The 17747-nt window shown below is 39.0% G+C and overlaps 1 protein-coding gene across 3 annotated transcripts in view; it reads right to left on the bottom strand.

Annotated features, from left to right (window-relative positions):
• Positions 1-5550: 5550 nt before the first annotated feature.
• The window catches only part of bach2b (BACH transcriptional regulator 2b), a 95249-nt gene continuing 83052 nt past the window's right edge, over positions 5551-17747 (bottom strand). For all 3 annotated transcript variants that reach the window (XM_026142947.1, XM_026142945.1, XM_026142946.1), the window contains 2 exons: positions 8518-8724; positions 5551-6489 (listed from right to left, as the gene is read on the bottom strand). In XM_026142947.1, coding sequence (XP_025998732.1) covers positions 5992-6489; positions 8518-8724 — 705 coding nt within the window. In that variant the 3' untranslated portion in view covers positions 5551-5991. The remainder of the gene's footprint in view (positions 6490-8517; positions 8725-17747) is intronic.

The raw sequence follows: 17747 nt of genomic DNA, 5'->3' as shown, positions 1-17747 counted from the left end.
CAAATATTGGAGGTGCACTTGTATCCATGTAATGCTGACCCATCCCAATAGTTGGATTAAAGACAAGGTGAGGAAACTCATTCTGTCTCTTCCACAACACCAAGAATCGGTTCAACTGAACCGAGCAAGTTTTACATGGCAAAAATTGATCAAATGTGACATGACACCTATTTGTAAACATATTCTATATTTATACTCTACTCAGTGATCTCAACCTGTGCACTCGACCAGGAAACCAGAATTTTTTTCCTTTTTTTTTTTTTCAAGAAAGTTGAACAATCTGTGAGAAAGGCATGTTTTTGTTCGTATTCTTCAATAGAACAACCTTTGGAGTTAAAAAGCCAGTGTTTGTTTCAGAGAAGCAATGACAACAAACCCCCAAAACAAAACAAATCCAAAATTAAAAAACAACCAAAAAGAGCTACAACAACAGCAAAATTGTGCACATAATTAAAAACTGATGTAATGGCAATAAACACATTGTTTGACTGTAAAAAATATACAGGAAAAGTTCATTTAGCAAAATATCAAATTCATAATTCATTTTACTTGTGTTCAATCACTTTAAAGCTGCACTAATTCATATTTTTTGTGAACATGCAGAGAATGATCGACTGTGCATCTGCCTTTGTTCTGCATAGTTTAATTCATTGTGTGCTATTAGCCACAGAGGGCTGAAATAGACCGTTGGCCACTAGCTGGACAATGGAGCATCAAAGAGAGTGGCTATGTGTGTGTGTAAGTGTGTGTGAGTTTTTAAATTGTGGAGGTGGCGGGGCAGAGTGGTGTGGGTTTCAATTAGCACTGAAGGTTAAATGATATCAAAACCGCTTGAAGGAAATTTTGGTTTGATGCACAAACAAAGCAGGTAAAAACAAACAAAGAAAAAAAAAATAGTCTGCTTCAGTACAATGCAGAGAGCAGGTGTAAATGCTTGGCACCCTGAGATATTAAAGGGATGGTTCACCCAAATAACAATAAAACATTTCCCAATTCTACAGATAGCTTTGGTTTGACATGTCAGTGTTTGAGAGTTTATCATCGCATTATTATCATGCAATGAATGACTGAAATTTTGTTTCCATTATAGTTGAGTGCAGGGAAAAGCACATGCACTAAAATCTGGACAAAATTAAACCAAAACCATCTGTGTGGGTTGATACCAGTAGAGGCAAGACAGCATTTTTTTTTGTTGTTGTGGCATTTTAAACAGCAGTGTTAGCGATAGCAATGGTACAAACTGTGCTGCGTTGATGTTAAATAAAGATGTTTAAATTATCTCACCATTTTTGCTGAGGATGCCCATAATTTGGACCATGCACGGGGAGTGTTGTGTCATCGTTCATTTTCCCTCTATGGGAATGTCAAGTTAAATTAATAACACAGAGAAATTCTGTGATAATATTGGAATTAATCGTCTCCCATGAGACAGCTGTTTGAATTCATTGTGTGCAAACAGCAATATAAAGAGGTTTCCTCAGTTTCTAAACAAATCAAAAGAATTAGAAAAAGAGTTGCATAATGTTTGTAGAAAATGTCAAAATGTCGATTATTTCGCTTTAGTTCTCTTGTTTGAATGTGACAGAATGCTAACATGGGAAAATACTGCTCTGCTTTAGTAAATATGTGCACGCAAATAAAAGAACAAATTAGAAATAAACTGTTCAACAAACAAGAAACAAGCTCAGTTGTAGAGGAGTCACTATTGCTCCACACTCATTCTGTGCCAATACGTGTACGTGTATGTGATCATATGTGTGCATGTGTGGGTCTTTGTACAAAACAGGGACGATTGAACAATTTTAAAACAGGTTTTTAAACTACAGTTACACTTTCTCTGTCTGGCTGTGAAACAGAAATTATCTTACAAACAAGGTCATCATTCAAACTACATCTAGGATTTACATCAGTAAAGGTCATGGGGAGAACTCCGAAAAATGTCATGCAATCTTTAAAGCCCCAATCCTCGAAACATTTGGGTAGAAAACAATAAAAAAACCCTCAAAATCAGCAAAAAGGCTAGTATGGCTAATTGCTATGCTTGGTATATTAACATCCCCCAAATGTCATGCTAAAATTCTGTTCACTAAAGTAAATTAAAGTGACATTAGAAATGACTTTTGCGATTAAATGAATAAATGAATGAATTTCCTGTCACCTCTAAAATTGAAAAAAGAAAAAGGTTAAGAAAATGAATAAATCACTTTAGTTGTACAAATTTAAATGACATGTTTTAGTCAATTCAATTATTAATATTATTTACTTTTCTTGATGTCAAATGATATATTATTACAGTTTACTCTTCCCCTTTCTGTGTTTTTATTTTATGTTGATAACTGGAATATCTATCCATTCTCTCAACTGGTTAGCCCATTCATTGTTGCAGCAGGGCTGGAGCCCATCTTAGCTGTCAGAGGGTGAGTGTGATGTACACCCTGAAAAGGTCACCAGTCTTTAAGGGCTTTCACAGTTCATGCCCACATTTTAACTGAGGAGGAATCTAGAATACCTCAAGAAAACATACGGAGCCACGGGGAGAACAATTGAAACAAATCATTAGAAACATGTCGAAGCCTTCCTGATTTTCTAGTGTTTTACATATTTGTCACACTTGTTTCAGATCATCAAACAAATTTTAATATTAGATAAAGATAACCTGAGTAAGCTGAATGATGATTTCATTGATAGAGGTAGAAAAGTTATCCAAAATAATTGCCCCTCTTTTTAAATCATGAATTAAAAGTGATTTACCACATTTTTTGAAAAGCTGAATTCAGTTTCATTAAACACACTCAGGCCTGATTACTGACAGACCTGTCTGACAAGGTGAAGCTGGCTAAAAGACTGTCAAGATCTAAAGAAAATGGTGAAAAACAAAGTAACTGACGTCTGTCAGTCTGTTAAGGGTTACAAAGCTATTTTGAAGCCTTTGTAACTACGGTGAAAGCCATCATACACAAATAGAGAAAACATGGAACAGTAATTAACTGGAGTGACAGGCCTACCAGTATGACTCCAAGAGCAGATCTGTGACCTCCCAGCACTCATCCAGGAGGTAACAGAAGAACCCAGAACAACATTAAACATGTCCATCACATGTTCATGATTCAATAAGAAGAAAGAGACTGGACAAACATCTCATCTTGTGTTATCTTTGTCTAATATTTAAATTTGTTTGATGAGCTGAAACGTGTAATTGTGACAAACATATATAAAAAGGAAATCAGGAAGAGGGCACCACTGTATAACCTGATAAAATACATTTCATATACCTTTTACAGCACTATCAAAAGCTACTGGCCCACTTAAATAGGTTCAAATGATCATATAAAATGGACACTAATATTTATTTAATTTTTGATAACCTAATAAGGAAATGTTTACGGATGGCAAATTAGCTATAGATTCTTAAAACCTGGAACATATTTTTATTAAGTAAAATTATAATCTATTTCTTTAGCATCTTGTATTACAGGTTATTTGAAAAAAAACAAACAAAAACAAAACAGAAACACGTTTTATTAATAAAAATGTAAAGCTTTAAAGTAAAGTTTTAAAATGACTTAATTTACTTCTTACATAACTATTGCATTTTCACACATGCATGGAGGAAATTAGGTTTCTAGTATGACAAAGCCAGCTGAATGGCTTTCAGCTAGCCTGGAAGCAGTAAAATAGGGCAATACTGTTTAGACAACAGAGAAAACTTGAAAACGTGAGAACATCAGTGGCTCATAAAAATTTCAAACAAGTATATTTTGTTCAAGTAAGCTATTAAATGCAAATAAGCTTGTGTGTCTCCATAATGTTACTGATTGTACATTTGCGTGAAAGGTCGCTGGCCGGAGACACGGATCCTCTTTGAGGTTGTGTGCGGCGCTACCTGCTATGGTGACCCCTTGTGACAACAGAGCAGCTTTTCAACTATGCTAATAAATGAGTTTAACATTAAGGTTTAGCTTTTAAGGAATTTCATTTTCAAAGTACTGTATTAGATACTCATCTGTTTTAACATAAGCATAGCTTTTTTATAGGAAACATTTGAAAGAAACTACAGTAAAAACATGAACTTCAGCCCTGTTAGGCTAATAGGGAGTGCCAATTTGGATTGGAGCTTTAAAGTGCAATGAACATTTTCATTCAACCTTTGCACTGGAGTGTGGAGCTCTGCTACTTCTGCCTCTAGCAAGGGTTGACATATTTCAGATTCTTTATATATAGAAATGTGAAAATGCATTTTTATAGCAGAATGTTCCAGAGAGAATGCACAAAGCAAAAAAAATAAAAAAAAGCTAAACCAACTAACTAGGTTTATAGCTATTAGGTAGCATGCATGCACATTACAAAGTAGGGTGTTTAAAACAAATGCACAAGTAGGTTAAACACTTTACTATCTTATATGATTGCTACTCAATCATCTGAACAACACACACACTGCTTTCACGTCAAAGGAACTGAATTAGCTTATTCAATTTCTAAAGAAATAAAAATGTAAGATGAAATATTGGCTTCCTTCGGCATATTTTCATATTCTTCATAGATATTTTTTGCCAATTTAAGTGCTCCAGTCTCTGACTTTTAAGCAGTCTGAAGTAAAGACCCTTACTTGGGGCCAGGAAAAAAGTGCGTGATTTATGTTTGTATGCTTTTTCATTTTTTCATTAGTCAATTTTATCGTAATCAACATAAATTTGAAAAAAAAAAAAAAAAAATCAGAGAGGCTTTTTGCTGTCTCCTATCATCAAATGACAACATTGTGTATAAACAAATAGGATATATTAAAGTTCTGGGAACAAATACGTTTCCTTAAAAAACAAAAAGAAAACACAAGGATTTTTTTTTCACATTTAAAGAGGTGTCGAAGATTTAGAAGAGCCAGCCTGAGCCACGCTCTCGAAAACACATCTTCAATTATACATGCAAGGGGCTCAAAATGTGTGTGTCGATGTGTGCGTGCCTGTGTGTACTGTGTCTAAATGTGTATCGAGCTGATCTCCTGAGTATAAGAACGCTCCCCTCGTTCGTTAGGCAGGACAGGAAACAGCAAAGCAACAATTTTTCCCTTGTTATAACCCCGGTGAAAAAGAAACATCTAGGCGTCTAGCTGTACAAAATCACTGTTACAGTCATCATGCTATATACACTTCTGCCAAACAAGCACTTGAAAGTCACCAGTACAACATCCAAATACAATGGTATTGCTGATGAGTGGGAAATAAAAATAGCCATTTAACTGCCTGCAAAAGCCTTTTTTTTCTCCTTTCAATTCCACGTGGAAGGCATAGGAGGAATGTTTTCGGTTACAATCTGTACAAATTTCTTCTGTACAGCAATACAAATGAGAGACGTTTGAAGACATTTTTGCATATGAACATTTTACAGTTTGCAACTTCCGTGTGTACAGAAGCCGTTTTCTCATTTTTCATGAATTAGGTTGAACATTCAGAGGATTTTTTTCTTCCTGAGTTTGAATTGCTGTGACCAAAAGTGTCACTCAGATATAGTGAAAGAAGAAACAGACAGAGAGAGAGATGCAGAGTGAGACAGAAAGAGGTAGAAGAGATTGAGAGAGACAGAGTGGCAAGGAGAGAAGAGGAAAAGACAAAGGCAGGAACTGACATACTGCTGGTATGCAGAGAGACAAAGCGAGCTGCAGTTTAGGTCCAATGAGGTTTGACTTTGAGTTGTGATGTGTGACACATGAAGAACAAAGTCTCCACTGTAGAGGTTGCTGCCGGGGCAAGTATAGCACCATCGTAAGGGTTTGGTGAGAAGTTCCACTCTGTCACGGTAATAGGAGAATTCCTGGAGAACAGTATTGCTGTTGTTAAGACAACTTTAGTGTCGACCGTCAAAAAAGATATAAATACAAACAAAGCTTGTTTTTCACTGAACACTGGCAGATGCTGACTGTCTCAACAACCCTGAGAGAGGGTTTGTCAGAAGAGCAAAATTAAATAATGAAAAAGAAAACAAAACAGAGAACGACCACTACTGAGTACAGTCCTTCCTCGGCTGCTCGTCAGTTGTACATTTGTCAGTCATTTCCTGGCAAAAATCCACCGTTACCGTCTGGTTGGATTTTTCCACCGGTGGCCCTGACTTTGTATACAAGCTGGTGGCGTCTTGGCCGTTTGTATCTTTGTCTGCCCTGTTTCTGACAGCCACGTCAGGGTCGCTCTCCGAGGGCCCGGGTGAACCGTGAAAGGTTGGTTCTGGTGTGGCTGAGCCCGAGTGGGTGGTAAGGTCAATGCTGGTGGTGGTGTTGGTGCTGAGGGAGGCCTTGGGCTCGTGGGCAGTGTTGTTGCTGGCAGTGGAGATGGCGGGGCGCAGCATGGGACAGTAGTGGTGTAACGACTGGACCTGCTCGGGGCTGAGCTGAACATCCCTGCACACCTCCTGTGACAGGCAGGAGAAGTTCTCCCACAACTCACCCATACATGCCTTTAGCTGGTTCCTCTCAGTCAGCAACTTCTCCTTCTCACACACCTACACACAGACACACATACATAGGTTATGACTCATTTCAAGATGCAATCGATAAGTCTGTGCACAAGAGTACAGCACTACAAAAAAGCTTTCCACTCATTGCCTGTTGAACTTTCCATTCATTCTCGTGCTTTTTACAAACTACTTTTTTCTCTTCTGTGCATTTTTGCCCAGCACTCCTCTTAGGATTTCTGTTTCAGTAAGGCAAATAGATGACAATCTCAGCCAAAGTCAGTCACTTAAACCTACAACTACAGCAATGAAAGACTGTGTCTTAAGTCAACCCCAACTCACCATGGCTTTTGGGCTGCTCCAGTCAGGCTTGGGAATGTTAACACTGATTTAACGCAGATTAGTGTACTAACACAGAATGAGTGAAGAACAAATACACACTCTGAGACAGGATGTTTCTAATTCTAGAGATATTGCCAAAATAGAAGAAAGCAGTCCTACATATTTGTTTAATATGCACACTGACGGACATATCCATATGGTCCCCTCAAAGTCTTCTTTTTGTGTTTCTTTATTTTGATCCTCAAACAAATCCAAGATTCCTCACGGTGTTCCTGGAGGCCAAGGTACTGCCATCCAGAGTAAGCCTGGTTAGATATTTAGGTACAATAACCTCAGTTTTATCTGAATTTAGATGCAGGAAATTAAAGGTCATTATGTGTGTTATCTGGCTTTGTTGATAGATACTCTGCACAGCAGAGAAAATGTATGCTATGCCTTCTATTGATAGAGTTTAAGAGAAGCATTAACGGAAGTCTATCATTAATTTTAGTATGTAAAGATAACACTCTATTTCTATGAAAAAATATAAGTCTGTTAGATAAGTATGATTTAAAACATTGCAGTCTGGTACCTTTAATACCAGCATGCTCTAATCACTCTAATAGGATATTATGGTCAATAGCATCGAAGGCTGCACTGAGGTGTAGCAGGACAAGCACAGAGACGAGTCCAATGTCAGGAGATAGATATCCTATCTGTTTGTGTGCGGCTACATTACATGATTTTGAACACAAGAAATGGTATTATGTGTTGTAATAGATGAACACAGAACCATAATTCATCTGTGATTTTGCTGATAGTTAATTATACTTCATTCCGTAATACTGATCTGGGGTGTCTGTAGGATGGCAGTGAGCGACACCAAAGAGCCACTGATCCAAAAGAATGTCTGACCTAAATGTATGATTTAATAAAAGAAATTGCACTGAATACATTGTGAACAGCAAACAAGGAGTTTTGAAGAGAACAATGTATTTGAATCAAAAGAGAATATGTAAAAATCAATGTAAGAATTAGCTAATGAAATCTAAGTAAGATTGCATAAACTGCATGAAAAATGAACTATATTGATATGTGACTGAATGCTCATATGTAACGGAATCTATAAATTTGAGAATAACATAGAAAAGATAAAAATATGATAAAGTGGTTTTCATGAAGTAACCTTTACCCTAGTTAAAAGTGGGTGAAAGGTTGGAGATGGAGAAGCTGATAAGGTGTGGCTGGACATCAGGTGATTATATGTAAACAGCGTGATTGGATGTCCAGAGAGGAGGAAAGAGAAAGGGAGACAAATGGACAAAAAAGTATAAAAGAGGGTGCCTAGGAACATCTTTTTTCGGGGAGTGAGGTGGGGGGGGGGGGGGGGGGTTGTATAGTTAGTAAGTCAACACAACAAACATTGTCGTTAGAAGTGACACCCAGAAGGATGGCTTCTGTAGAAGAGGGATCCCTTGCAGAAGAACAGGATCAGCTCAGTTTAAGCATCAGAATAAATAAACAGAAAGAAGACGGGGGACCACCGCAATCTGACTGCACAGAGAGAGTACAGCAGGGTTAGGGCTCCAGTGAACAGTCATTGGAGAGCAATGGTTTGAAAGTGCTGAGGAGAATAAAATGTTACTGATTATAATGAAATGGTTATAACTAAGGTGAGTCCGTGTCCAAAGAAGAGAGCAGCTTCTCACTGGGTGACGGCTAATGACAGTGTGTTAGAACAATCAATCCACTCACCAGCTTTCTTATCTCGCACTCCAAGTTGAGGATGCAGTCGAGCTTCCTCTTGCGACAACGCTGTGCTGCGATGCGGTTCTTACTCCGCCGCCTGATGTCATGAATAAACTCAAGTTGCTCTGAAGTCAGTTTGTGCATTTTCACCAGCATTTGGAAGTCATTCCTTGGAAGATTTGTGATTTGATCTACAGGAAAAGGAAGCTTGACCTGGCAAAATAAGGAAAATAAAAACACTGCGTAAAGGATAAGCATTTTTTCAGCTTTAAGACCAAAGACTTTCCAACTGTTGTATGGAGTCTGATATGTACCAAATTAATTATTTAACATTAGTTCTACATTCAGTTTTATTTTAAACTAGTATAAACTGACTGAATACTTTATGACTTTAATTAACTCATTTTAAACAAATAACCAAAATAGAAGAAAAGGCACAAAAAAAGCTACTTTCAGCTGCTTCATTGCGACAGATGTTTGATTTGAGAGTTTTTACACCGAATGCCATTACTGATAAAACTCCAAAGGGGATTTATCTCGCTGGCTGGAATCAAATCAGCAACCTTTGCTTGCTAAGCAAACATGTTAATGACTACACAATTAAACAAATAACTAAGATTAAAGACTAAAATGAATGGATATGGGCAATGTTAGTTTGAAACAAATGAATTGTGAAAGAATATTATGCAGCCAACCTAATGAGTGCCATCTACTACAGAGACATTATATATAAACAACATAAAAAGTGTTACAGAAACATGCACCACTGTGGTAAAAAGGAGAAGAAATGAATGCTCTAGCAAATCGCTGTCTGTCTGAGTGGTGTCCAAAAAGCGATGTGGGCTTTATAGATAATTGTGAAACTTTCTGGAGGAAACCTGGTCTTGTTAGGAGAGACGGCATTCATACATCACTTTGGATGGAGCAGCTCTTATTTCTAGAAATCTGGCCAAATTTATTAAACCCCCAAAACGTGACTATCCAGAGTTGGGACCAGGATGCAGAGTTGCAGTCTTACACGCCTCTCTGCAGCTTCTCTCCTCCTGTTATCCCCCCAAACCCCATCCCCTTAAAGACTGTGTCAGCTCCCAAACAGACAAAAAACAAACAAACAAAACAACAACAACAAATGATTTAAAGATTAATAAAAATCACAAAGAAAGAACAATACAGTATCCACATCTGCACCACAGAGTAAAACAGTGAAATGTGGATTATTAAACACTAGGTCTCTCTCTTCCAAGTCTCTGTTAGTACATGACTTAACAATTGATCAACAAATCAATTTATTCTGCCTTACAGAAACCTGGTTACAGCAGGGTGATTATTAGAATTAGAATCAACACCCCCGAGTCATACCAACTATCAGAAACCTCGAAGCACAGGTCGAGGTGGCGGTGTGGCAGCAATTTTCCACACCAGCTAATTAATCAACCAAAGACCAAAACAGACTTTTAATTCACTGGAAAGCCTGATGCTTAGCTTTGTCCACCCCAGCTGGAAAACTCAAAAACCTATCGTCCACCTGAGCATTATTATTAGGATGTACTAAAAACTCCTTGAAAAGCCTTCAGTTAATCCAAAAGGCCGCAGCAAGAGTCCTGACAGGGACTAGAAAGAGAGAGGATATTTCTCCTGCCTCGGCTTCCCTTCATTGGCTCCCTGTTAAATCCAGAATTGAATTCAAAACCCTGCTCCTCACATACAAGGTCATAAATAATCAGGCCCCATCTTATCTTAATGACCTTGTAGTACCACATCACTCCATTAGAGCACTTCGCTCTTGCACTGCAGGCTTACATGTTGTTCATAGAGTATTTAAAAGTAGAATGGGAGGGAGAGTCTTCAGTTTTCAGGCCCCTCTTCTGTGAATCCAGCTTCCAGTTTGGATTTGGGAGACAGACACTATCTCTACTTTTAAGATTAGGTTTAAAACTTTTTGCTTCCTTTTTGCTAAAGAATATAGTTCTCACTCACTATGTGTTAACAGACCTCTGAATCACTGAATCATACTTGTTATTAATCTCTGTCTCTCTTCCACAGTCTTTAATCCTGTCTTCCTTCTCTCACCCCAACTGTTCGCAGCAGATGGCCCCGCCCCTCCCTGAGCCTGGTTCTGCTGGAGATTTCTTCCTGTTAAAAGGGAGTTTTTCCTTCCTGCTGTTGCCAAAGTGCTCACTCATAGGGGGTCATATGATTGTTGGATTTTTCTCTGTATGTAATATTGTAGGGTCTTACAATAACATTTTATTTCTAGTTAATTATATCAATAATAAGGGCGCCCTCTGTGATGCTGTTTGTTTCTAAGGTGATGGCTTAGAAATATGACTTAAAGCTCTGAAACTTTAAAATGGATCCATTGAAACATTTAACGTTGATGTGTCCTAGCCTATTAATGTAGCTGTGGAAATTGCTTGCTTGATTGTCCCAGATCAAAATGTTCTTGCTGTCTTCTGGATTTGAGGAGCCGCAGCTTCGGCAGTGTAAAAGGGACTTTCCAACAGATTTTCTGTTTCCTTAATCACCTAATTAGTACATCCACATTTCCCTGACAATGTTAAAGAGATCTCAGATGGGATCCAAACTAGAGCAACTTGATGTTTCTATCACTTGGTATAGTTAGATCTGTCACTGGTCCTCTGCTTGTCCACTATCACTATGTCCAGTTAGTTAGCCATCAGCAGTGTTTCCTTCTCTTAGCTTGGTCATTCTTGGTCATGACCTCATCTAGTTGCAATAACAATTGCTTCTTTAACCAAAGAAACAATCAGAATCCTCAATGTGCAGCAGTGAGCTTTAGTTGTTTATAATATTTTTCTGGATGTTGGGTGTCGAAAAATCCAAAGATGACATCGCCGGAGCTGCTCTCGTCCCCAAAATAAAGGGAGTATTTGGCAGACATGACCTCCCAAAAACAGTTTGAAGTGACAACAGGGCACGCTACAGCTCATGAGAAGTTTGCAGAATCATTGGATTTTCAGCATGTCACAGCAAGTCCTCAAAGCCCCCAGACCAATGCTTCAGCTAAAAAGACAGTTTAAACTACAAATTGGATATGCACAAAACCCAGAGAGGACAACAAAGACCAGTGAAATACCTACAATCCAAGAGTGACCCCTAGAACAAATTGCAAGCAAAGAAAGCGGCATGCCAATGATGCCAGAGGTTTCAGTACAACAAAGATACCAAATCTTTGTTGTACTGAAACCACAAAACTACATGCTGGAGCGCATATCTGGGTACAGGAGCTCCCGCAATGCTTGTCTACCTGGACCCGATCACATCAAGCCCTAACAAGATATGTAATACAAGTAAATAAGTCCTTGATCTATAAATCACTGAAAGCAACACATACACATATAATACATGTTCAAAAAAGGGGAAAAAAAAAAGAAATCAGTTGTATTTGCATGTTATGTTTTCTTGTGATATACTAAGATCAGTATCTGTGCTATGGTGGATCTTACTGTAGCTTGATGCGATAATATAAGGCTGGGTAAACAAAAATGTGTAGGTGTAATAAAAGCTGGACCTGGATTTACTGGATAGACTAGAAGTCATGATACTTGGTGTTCAGTCCTGATGCCAGTCACTGGGACCCAAACCACCCTAAGGCTCCAAACCAGTGTCTGTCTGTGCCTATTTCCTGGAATATAAAACCAAAGAATAGCAAAAAAGCCAAGACTCTACAAAATGGGAGAAGAAAGTTTGTGGATCAAGAGTACCTGACCAAATCTCATGAAAAGAAAGACTCATACCAGCATAAAAAAAACCACTTAAAGAAAACGGACTCCGTTCCCAGATGCTAGGGCTCAGAGTGTTTTTTCATTTACATTGGCACACCTGAGCCAATGGAGGAAAAAATGAAAAAGAGGGGAGTACCTTCAGATTGTCTAGGCGTTAAGAGCAACGTAAAAACTACAACTACGGGGAAACTGAGATATCACTCCTGGGAAACAGAAGATTTGACATCACGCCAGTGCTGATAGAGCCACATCAAGTAGAAGTTACGGGGATTTCAAAGAAACAAAGACACTAAGTGAGTGTTCCCTGTGTCTAACTGACACACCAATCAAGAAGGTTCGACGATTGTAATGTAATGTCAAAGAACATGATCACAAAGAAAGAACGAGAATAGCCAACATTTTCTGCTGTACTTCCCATGGTTTCATAGACCATACTAGACACTGTCAGTGCTACTCCTCAGCCTCCTATTAGCCATATCTATGGTATTAATTTCAGAATTCTATGTCGCCTTGTTCTCAAGTTATCACACTCACAAGGTTTTCGGAAAACTTACCCTGACCTTGAGGTCAAGATCACTGAGATTTGAACGTGTCCAGGAGTTTTAGTAAATGCAACTATGGTATCAATTTGAAGTTGAGTTATTACAATCATAAGATTTTCAAAAAACTTGACCTCTGACCTTTGACTCTTATTTATTTAGTTTTGAACTTGTGTAAGATTTTTTTGTAGATGCACCTATAATAGATGATGTTACGTTGTTCTCAGGTCATTGCATTCACAGAATTAGGTGCCCACGCTGTCCACCCAGCAGGGTGACAACAATAACTCATTAGCCTTTTATGGCTGTGAGGTAAAAATGAATACATTGCCTACACTAATATTTCTTTTTTAAATCATGATTAGCTAATAAACCGCTTATCAGCAATAATTAAAGGAGAAATGACAATTGCGTCCTTTCTGTTATTGTAGGGTCTTTACCTTGAATATTAAGCATCTTGAGGCGACTGCTGTTTTCATTTGGGGAGAGCAAGAATCAAGGATTAAATTTCAGGCATTAGGGCTACATACGGATACAGGGGGGATGTCTGTGCTTTGCATGGAGGATTAGCACAGAGAAGCACAGCTGTGCATTTTGACTCACTGGTGTAACCCTAATTGTGAAGTATTTGTCATGGTCCTGGGCCATGTGGGCCCAGTATTCTTAGTTTTCATGTATTTTTGTATTTTGTTCTTTATTTAGGCCATGCTTCCTGGGTTGATCTGTTACGTTGTTCCTTATGTGTTTTCCCTTCGTGACTCTTACCCCCTGTGTGCCCCTCTGTGTATTTATGAGCCCTCGTCTCTCTTTGTGTTTTATTCTATGTTTTCCCCAGCCCGTTATGTCTGCGTTCTCCCCGTGCTCTCTCTCCTCCTGTTTGAACCTCTGTGTACTTCCTGTTTTACTTTGCCCATCTCCCATCAGTGTTACGTTCACTCCTGCCGTGTCTTGTTATGATTATCAGTGTCACCTGTGTTCCCCGTGTGCATCCACTTCCCCTGATCATCCCTCATGTGTATTTAGTCTCTGTGTTTCATACAGTCTGGGTCGCGTCGTCTGTGTTCCCACCCCCTGTGTTCCGTATTTCCAGCCATAGCCTTTCCATAGTTTGTCCAGTTTAGGTTTCTGTTGAGCTACTACTCATATGCTGCCTTCACTCTGTTTTGTTCCTTTCATCAGCCATAATAAAAGGCTCGCTTTTGTTTAAATCCACTCCTGCATCCTCGCTTGTGTTCGCACCTGGGTCCACCATACACATTCCCGCACGGTCTGCCTCCGCAGACCGTGACAGTATTTAGATCAAAGATAAATAAATATACCTTTCCAGTCTTTATTGGGACTGGAAATAAAAGCTTCCAAGAACTTATCTATCTCCACTGCAACATCTTCAGGCATCTAGTAGAAAGAATCCAATAACTTAAAAGCTGAAAGAAAAGCATGATAATTCCACTGGGTGGCATTTGACACAGTTTACCAGTAAAAATGCATAGATGGGTATTTCTTCACCTAAATGTATAGTATTACATAGTTTACGGTTAACATGGAACACCGGACTGTTTCCTCAGGAGACTTAAGACTGGAAGTACGTGAAAGTACTTGGATATCATACCAGTCTGGGACAGAATACTTAAAAAACTAACTTCCGCTTGTTTGTTCATTATGAATACTATCACCATCTTGTTCTACTTAGGGGCTGGCAATGAGTTTCTGGATAAGAATATTGCCTTTCCCTCTTGAGAGACTTGTCTTTTGATATGACTTATGAGAACCCTCTGAATATCAAAAACAAACAAACAAAAAACGAATGAACAATAAATAAATAAACCAAAGGTGGACACAAATGAACCGTAAACCTTCTGTATAGTTATTTGACTGATGTGACTGACGTTTACTTTCTCTTTGAAAAAGTTTATAAAAATAAAGTAAAAAAACAATACAAAAATGCGGAAGAATGCCTTTAATGTTTACGTATGTTAGAACTACAAAATAATATATATCGTGTAGTTCCTAACTTTGCACTGTTTATTTTCTTTAATGATTAAAAAAAAAAACAGTTTCAAAATTTTAAAATTGAACGTAATTTAAACCCCACAACAGTTAACAATAAAATCTTTATTAATATCTTAAAACTTGGCTTTTGTTACACATCACGAGATTAATGAAGGATTACATTTTAATTTACTGGTAATTTTGAAATTAATCTACCAGGTAAACGATTCTCTCTCTGGGTTTGCTTGCTGTCAGACAGTTTCTAAATCTGACCACAAGATGGCAAAAAAGCCCCACTCCACACGCCTGAGAATAAGCGACTTGGTGAGATTTCAGCTCTCTGTGCCTCATATTTAACACACAGCACATCCTCAGCAGATGGGGCAAAGGTGATCCAAGAAAAGAGTCCCCCTCCATCTGTCCCCTAGTACCTGGAAGTGTGCCAGTTTGACAGATTGAGAGGGGCAGTGACTTGTCAACCTGATCTAAATCAGTATCAGGTGAACTGTGGGTGCATGAGTATCTGCACTACTTAGCAGCAGTCCTCTTATGCTGCTGAACAAAAGAATTAATGTGCTAAATAGATCTTTAAATAGGCCAGGAGAATCAAATCCAGAAAGCCACCAGAAGCTTGGTCGCTGATATGACAAGAAATCAAGGTTGTATCTGTTTATTCTCTTTCTCTCAGTCTGGAGAGCAACAATAAGGCAGCCTCTCTCTCTTAGGTGATGGCAGACCTTACAATAAGCATATCACAGGCAGATCCACCCCAGTGGTATCTGTCTGCACCAGAGAGCTGTAGCTTTAGGCAGTGAGGGAAAGAGAAGAGGCATAACAAAGAGCCAGAGGAAGACAGCCAGAGAGCTTGGCAGGGATGAGAGGAGTTGCAGCTCTCCCTTTCTCCTCTCCCCTTCCCTTTCTCTCTCTGTGGCTTCCTCAGTGGAGCACAGGAAGAACAAAGTCAAACAAAGGAGGAAGAGACTAGATAGAGATGCAGCTCCATGCTTCTACTATACTTGGCCGATGGGGCTCGGCAGATGCTCCCTTGAGACCTTTGGACACTTAGATAACTACAGACAGAGGTACGGCAGAGGCAGCTCACCTCTGTTTCTCCACCAGATTGTGTACAACGGTGGCTGAGGCATCACCTGGTGCAAGTGCTGCACTCAGGGGGATAAAGCACTGTGCCTACCCATGACAGAATCAAAATGACTTCTCACTGAAGAGCAAATTTAGATCTCAGTCTGTCTCTAGGAGAGGAAAAAGGTTTGAGTTTCCTCATTAGAGGTACAGCCCTCTGAGCTGCCAGGGACCCTCATCTCGACTCGACATCTGCATGCAGACACATGAATAAATAATAACGCAAGCTTTCAAGGCCACACTCAGCTCTGTGTGCTCCTCCAGGGCACGACAACGCCTCAAAGACAAAAACAGACAGACCTATGAAACATCAGGAGCAGCCAGGTTCACACAAAGCCAAGGGCAAGATGACTCCTCGTCTATGATTAGAAGGATTATGTACCATAATGTGGAACGGACTGATATTTCTATGTGGCACACAAGCTATTTAAACTACAAGCCTAATTTAACGATTTAGTGAATTTTTCTATGTTCTTTGTATGTAGACTCAATAATTAACCTGACATTCATGTCTTTGGACCGTGTGCTGATTACTCTAGGATCTTTGGCCAAAACAGGCGAAGAAGAACAAGAGGGAAGGGGATGCCATGACCTTGTAATACTTTCTTTCTCGACTACTCACTAGTACACAGGGGATGGATAAATATAACCACTCCACCGCACTAACGAGTTCAGCAGCACAGCCGGGATGACAGAGTACGCTTCAGCCATGGTCATAAATTCACAGCCAACTGCTCTGGATTTACATTTCTTTGCAGCTCTCCTCCCCACCCTTAGTCTACTTCTCTGGGTCATTATGCTGGAAATGGGGTACAGAGTGAAAAGTAGGGCTCATCTGTTATCAGCAGCGGTGCGGTGCCAGGCATGGGCGACGTGTGCTGTTAAACAATAATTGATGTTCCAGTCTCAAATTCAGGATACAAATATTACTTATGTGATGCTTTCGACTAGAGAAGAGACAAGTTCTCTCACAAATTTGGAGCGTCTGCACACCATGCACTAAAATTTGTCTGACTGCTTATACTGTTGTCTTCAGTGCAACATCACCCTATCTGTCTGCTTCTCTGAATATGAACAATCCAGAACATGAAAACAGCAAGATGAACATGACTCAATGTCTTTTTAATGATGTGAAATGAGGCAGATAAAAAAAATTTAATAAAATAACAATGAGCAGGTGGGTACTCATGTCAGCCTAACAATACTGCCATACAATTGCTGTTGTTTTTTTGTTTTGTTTTTTACATTTGCTACAGATCAGTATCAGTCTCATGCCAGTGCCTTCAGTGTAAAGCAGGATGTGGTAATTTACTTTTTTAATGTTGCAATGTTGAAGCTCTTCATTTGAATAAACACCTCCAACTTCTTAGAGAGTTAACCAGCTCTGTGCCAATGCCAGAATGATAGAAGAAGACAATTACTGTCTGGCCTGTAATATTAAACTGCATTTCCTTTTGTCTCCACTAACTACAGATGTTGCCAATTAAGCTATTTGATTCAATTCGATGCAATTTCATTCATACAGTGCCAAATTACAACTGCCACCTCGAGGTTCTTTATATTTTCGGGTAAAGACCAAACAACATCAGTGGGAAAATCCCAACATTCAGATGACCTCCTATAATGAAGTAAATGACCACAGTAAGAAGAAAAAAAATCCCTTTTAACAGGTGAACGTGAAACATTACACACGCTAAAATGCAATCAGTAGGTAAAATTAGAATTCTTCATTGGTGTGAGTTGTTAATTTTTCCAGAAATCTCTTTGGCTGTAGTGATCTGGACTGAAATAATAATATCTGTATTAAATACATGGGCACGAC

The sequence above is a fragment of the Astatotilapia calliptera genome, chromosome 15 (assembly GCF_900246225.1).
Source record: "Astatotilapia calliptera chromosome 15, fAstCal1.2, whole genome shotgun sequence".
Lineage (NCBI taxonomy): Eukaryota > Metazoa > Chordata > Actinopteri > Cichliformes > Cichlidae > Astatotilapia > Astatotilapia calliptera.
The sequence above is the reverse complement of the archived record's forward strand: the minus strand, read 5'-3'. Positions and strand labels throughout refer to the sequence as shown.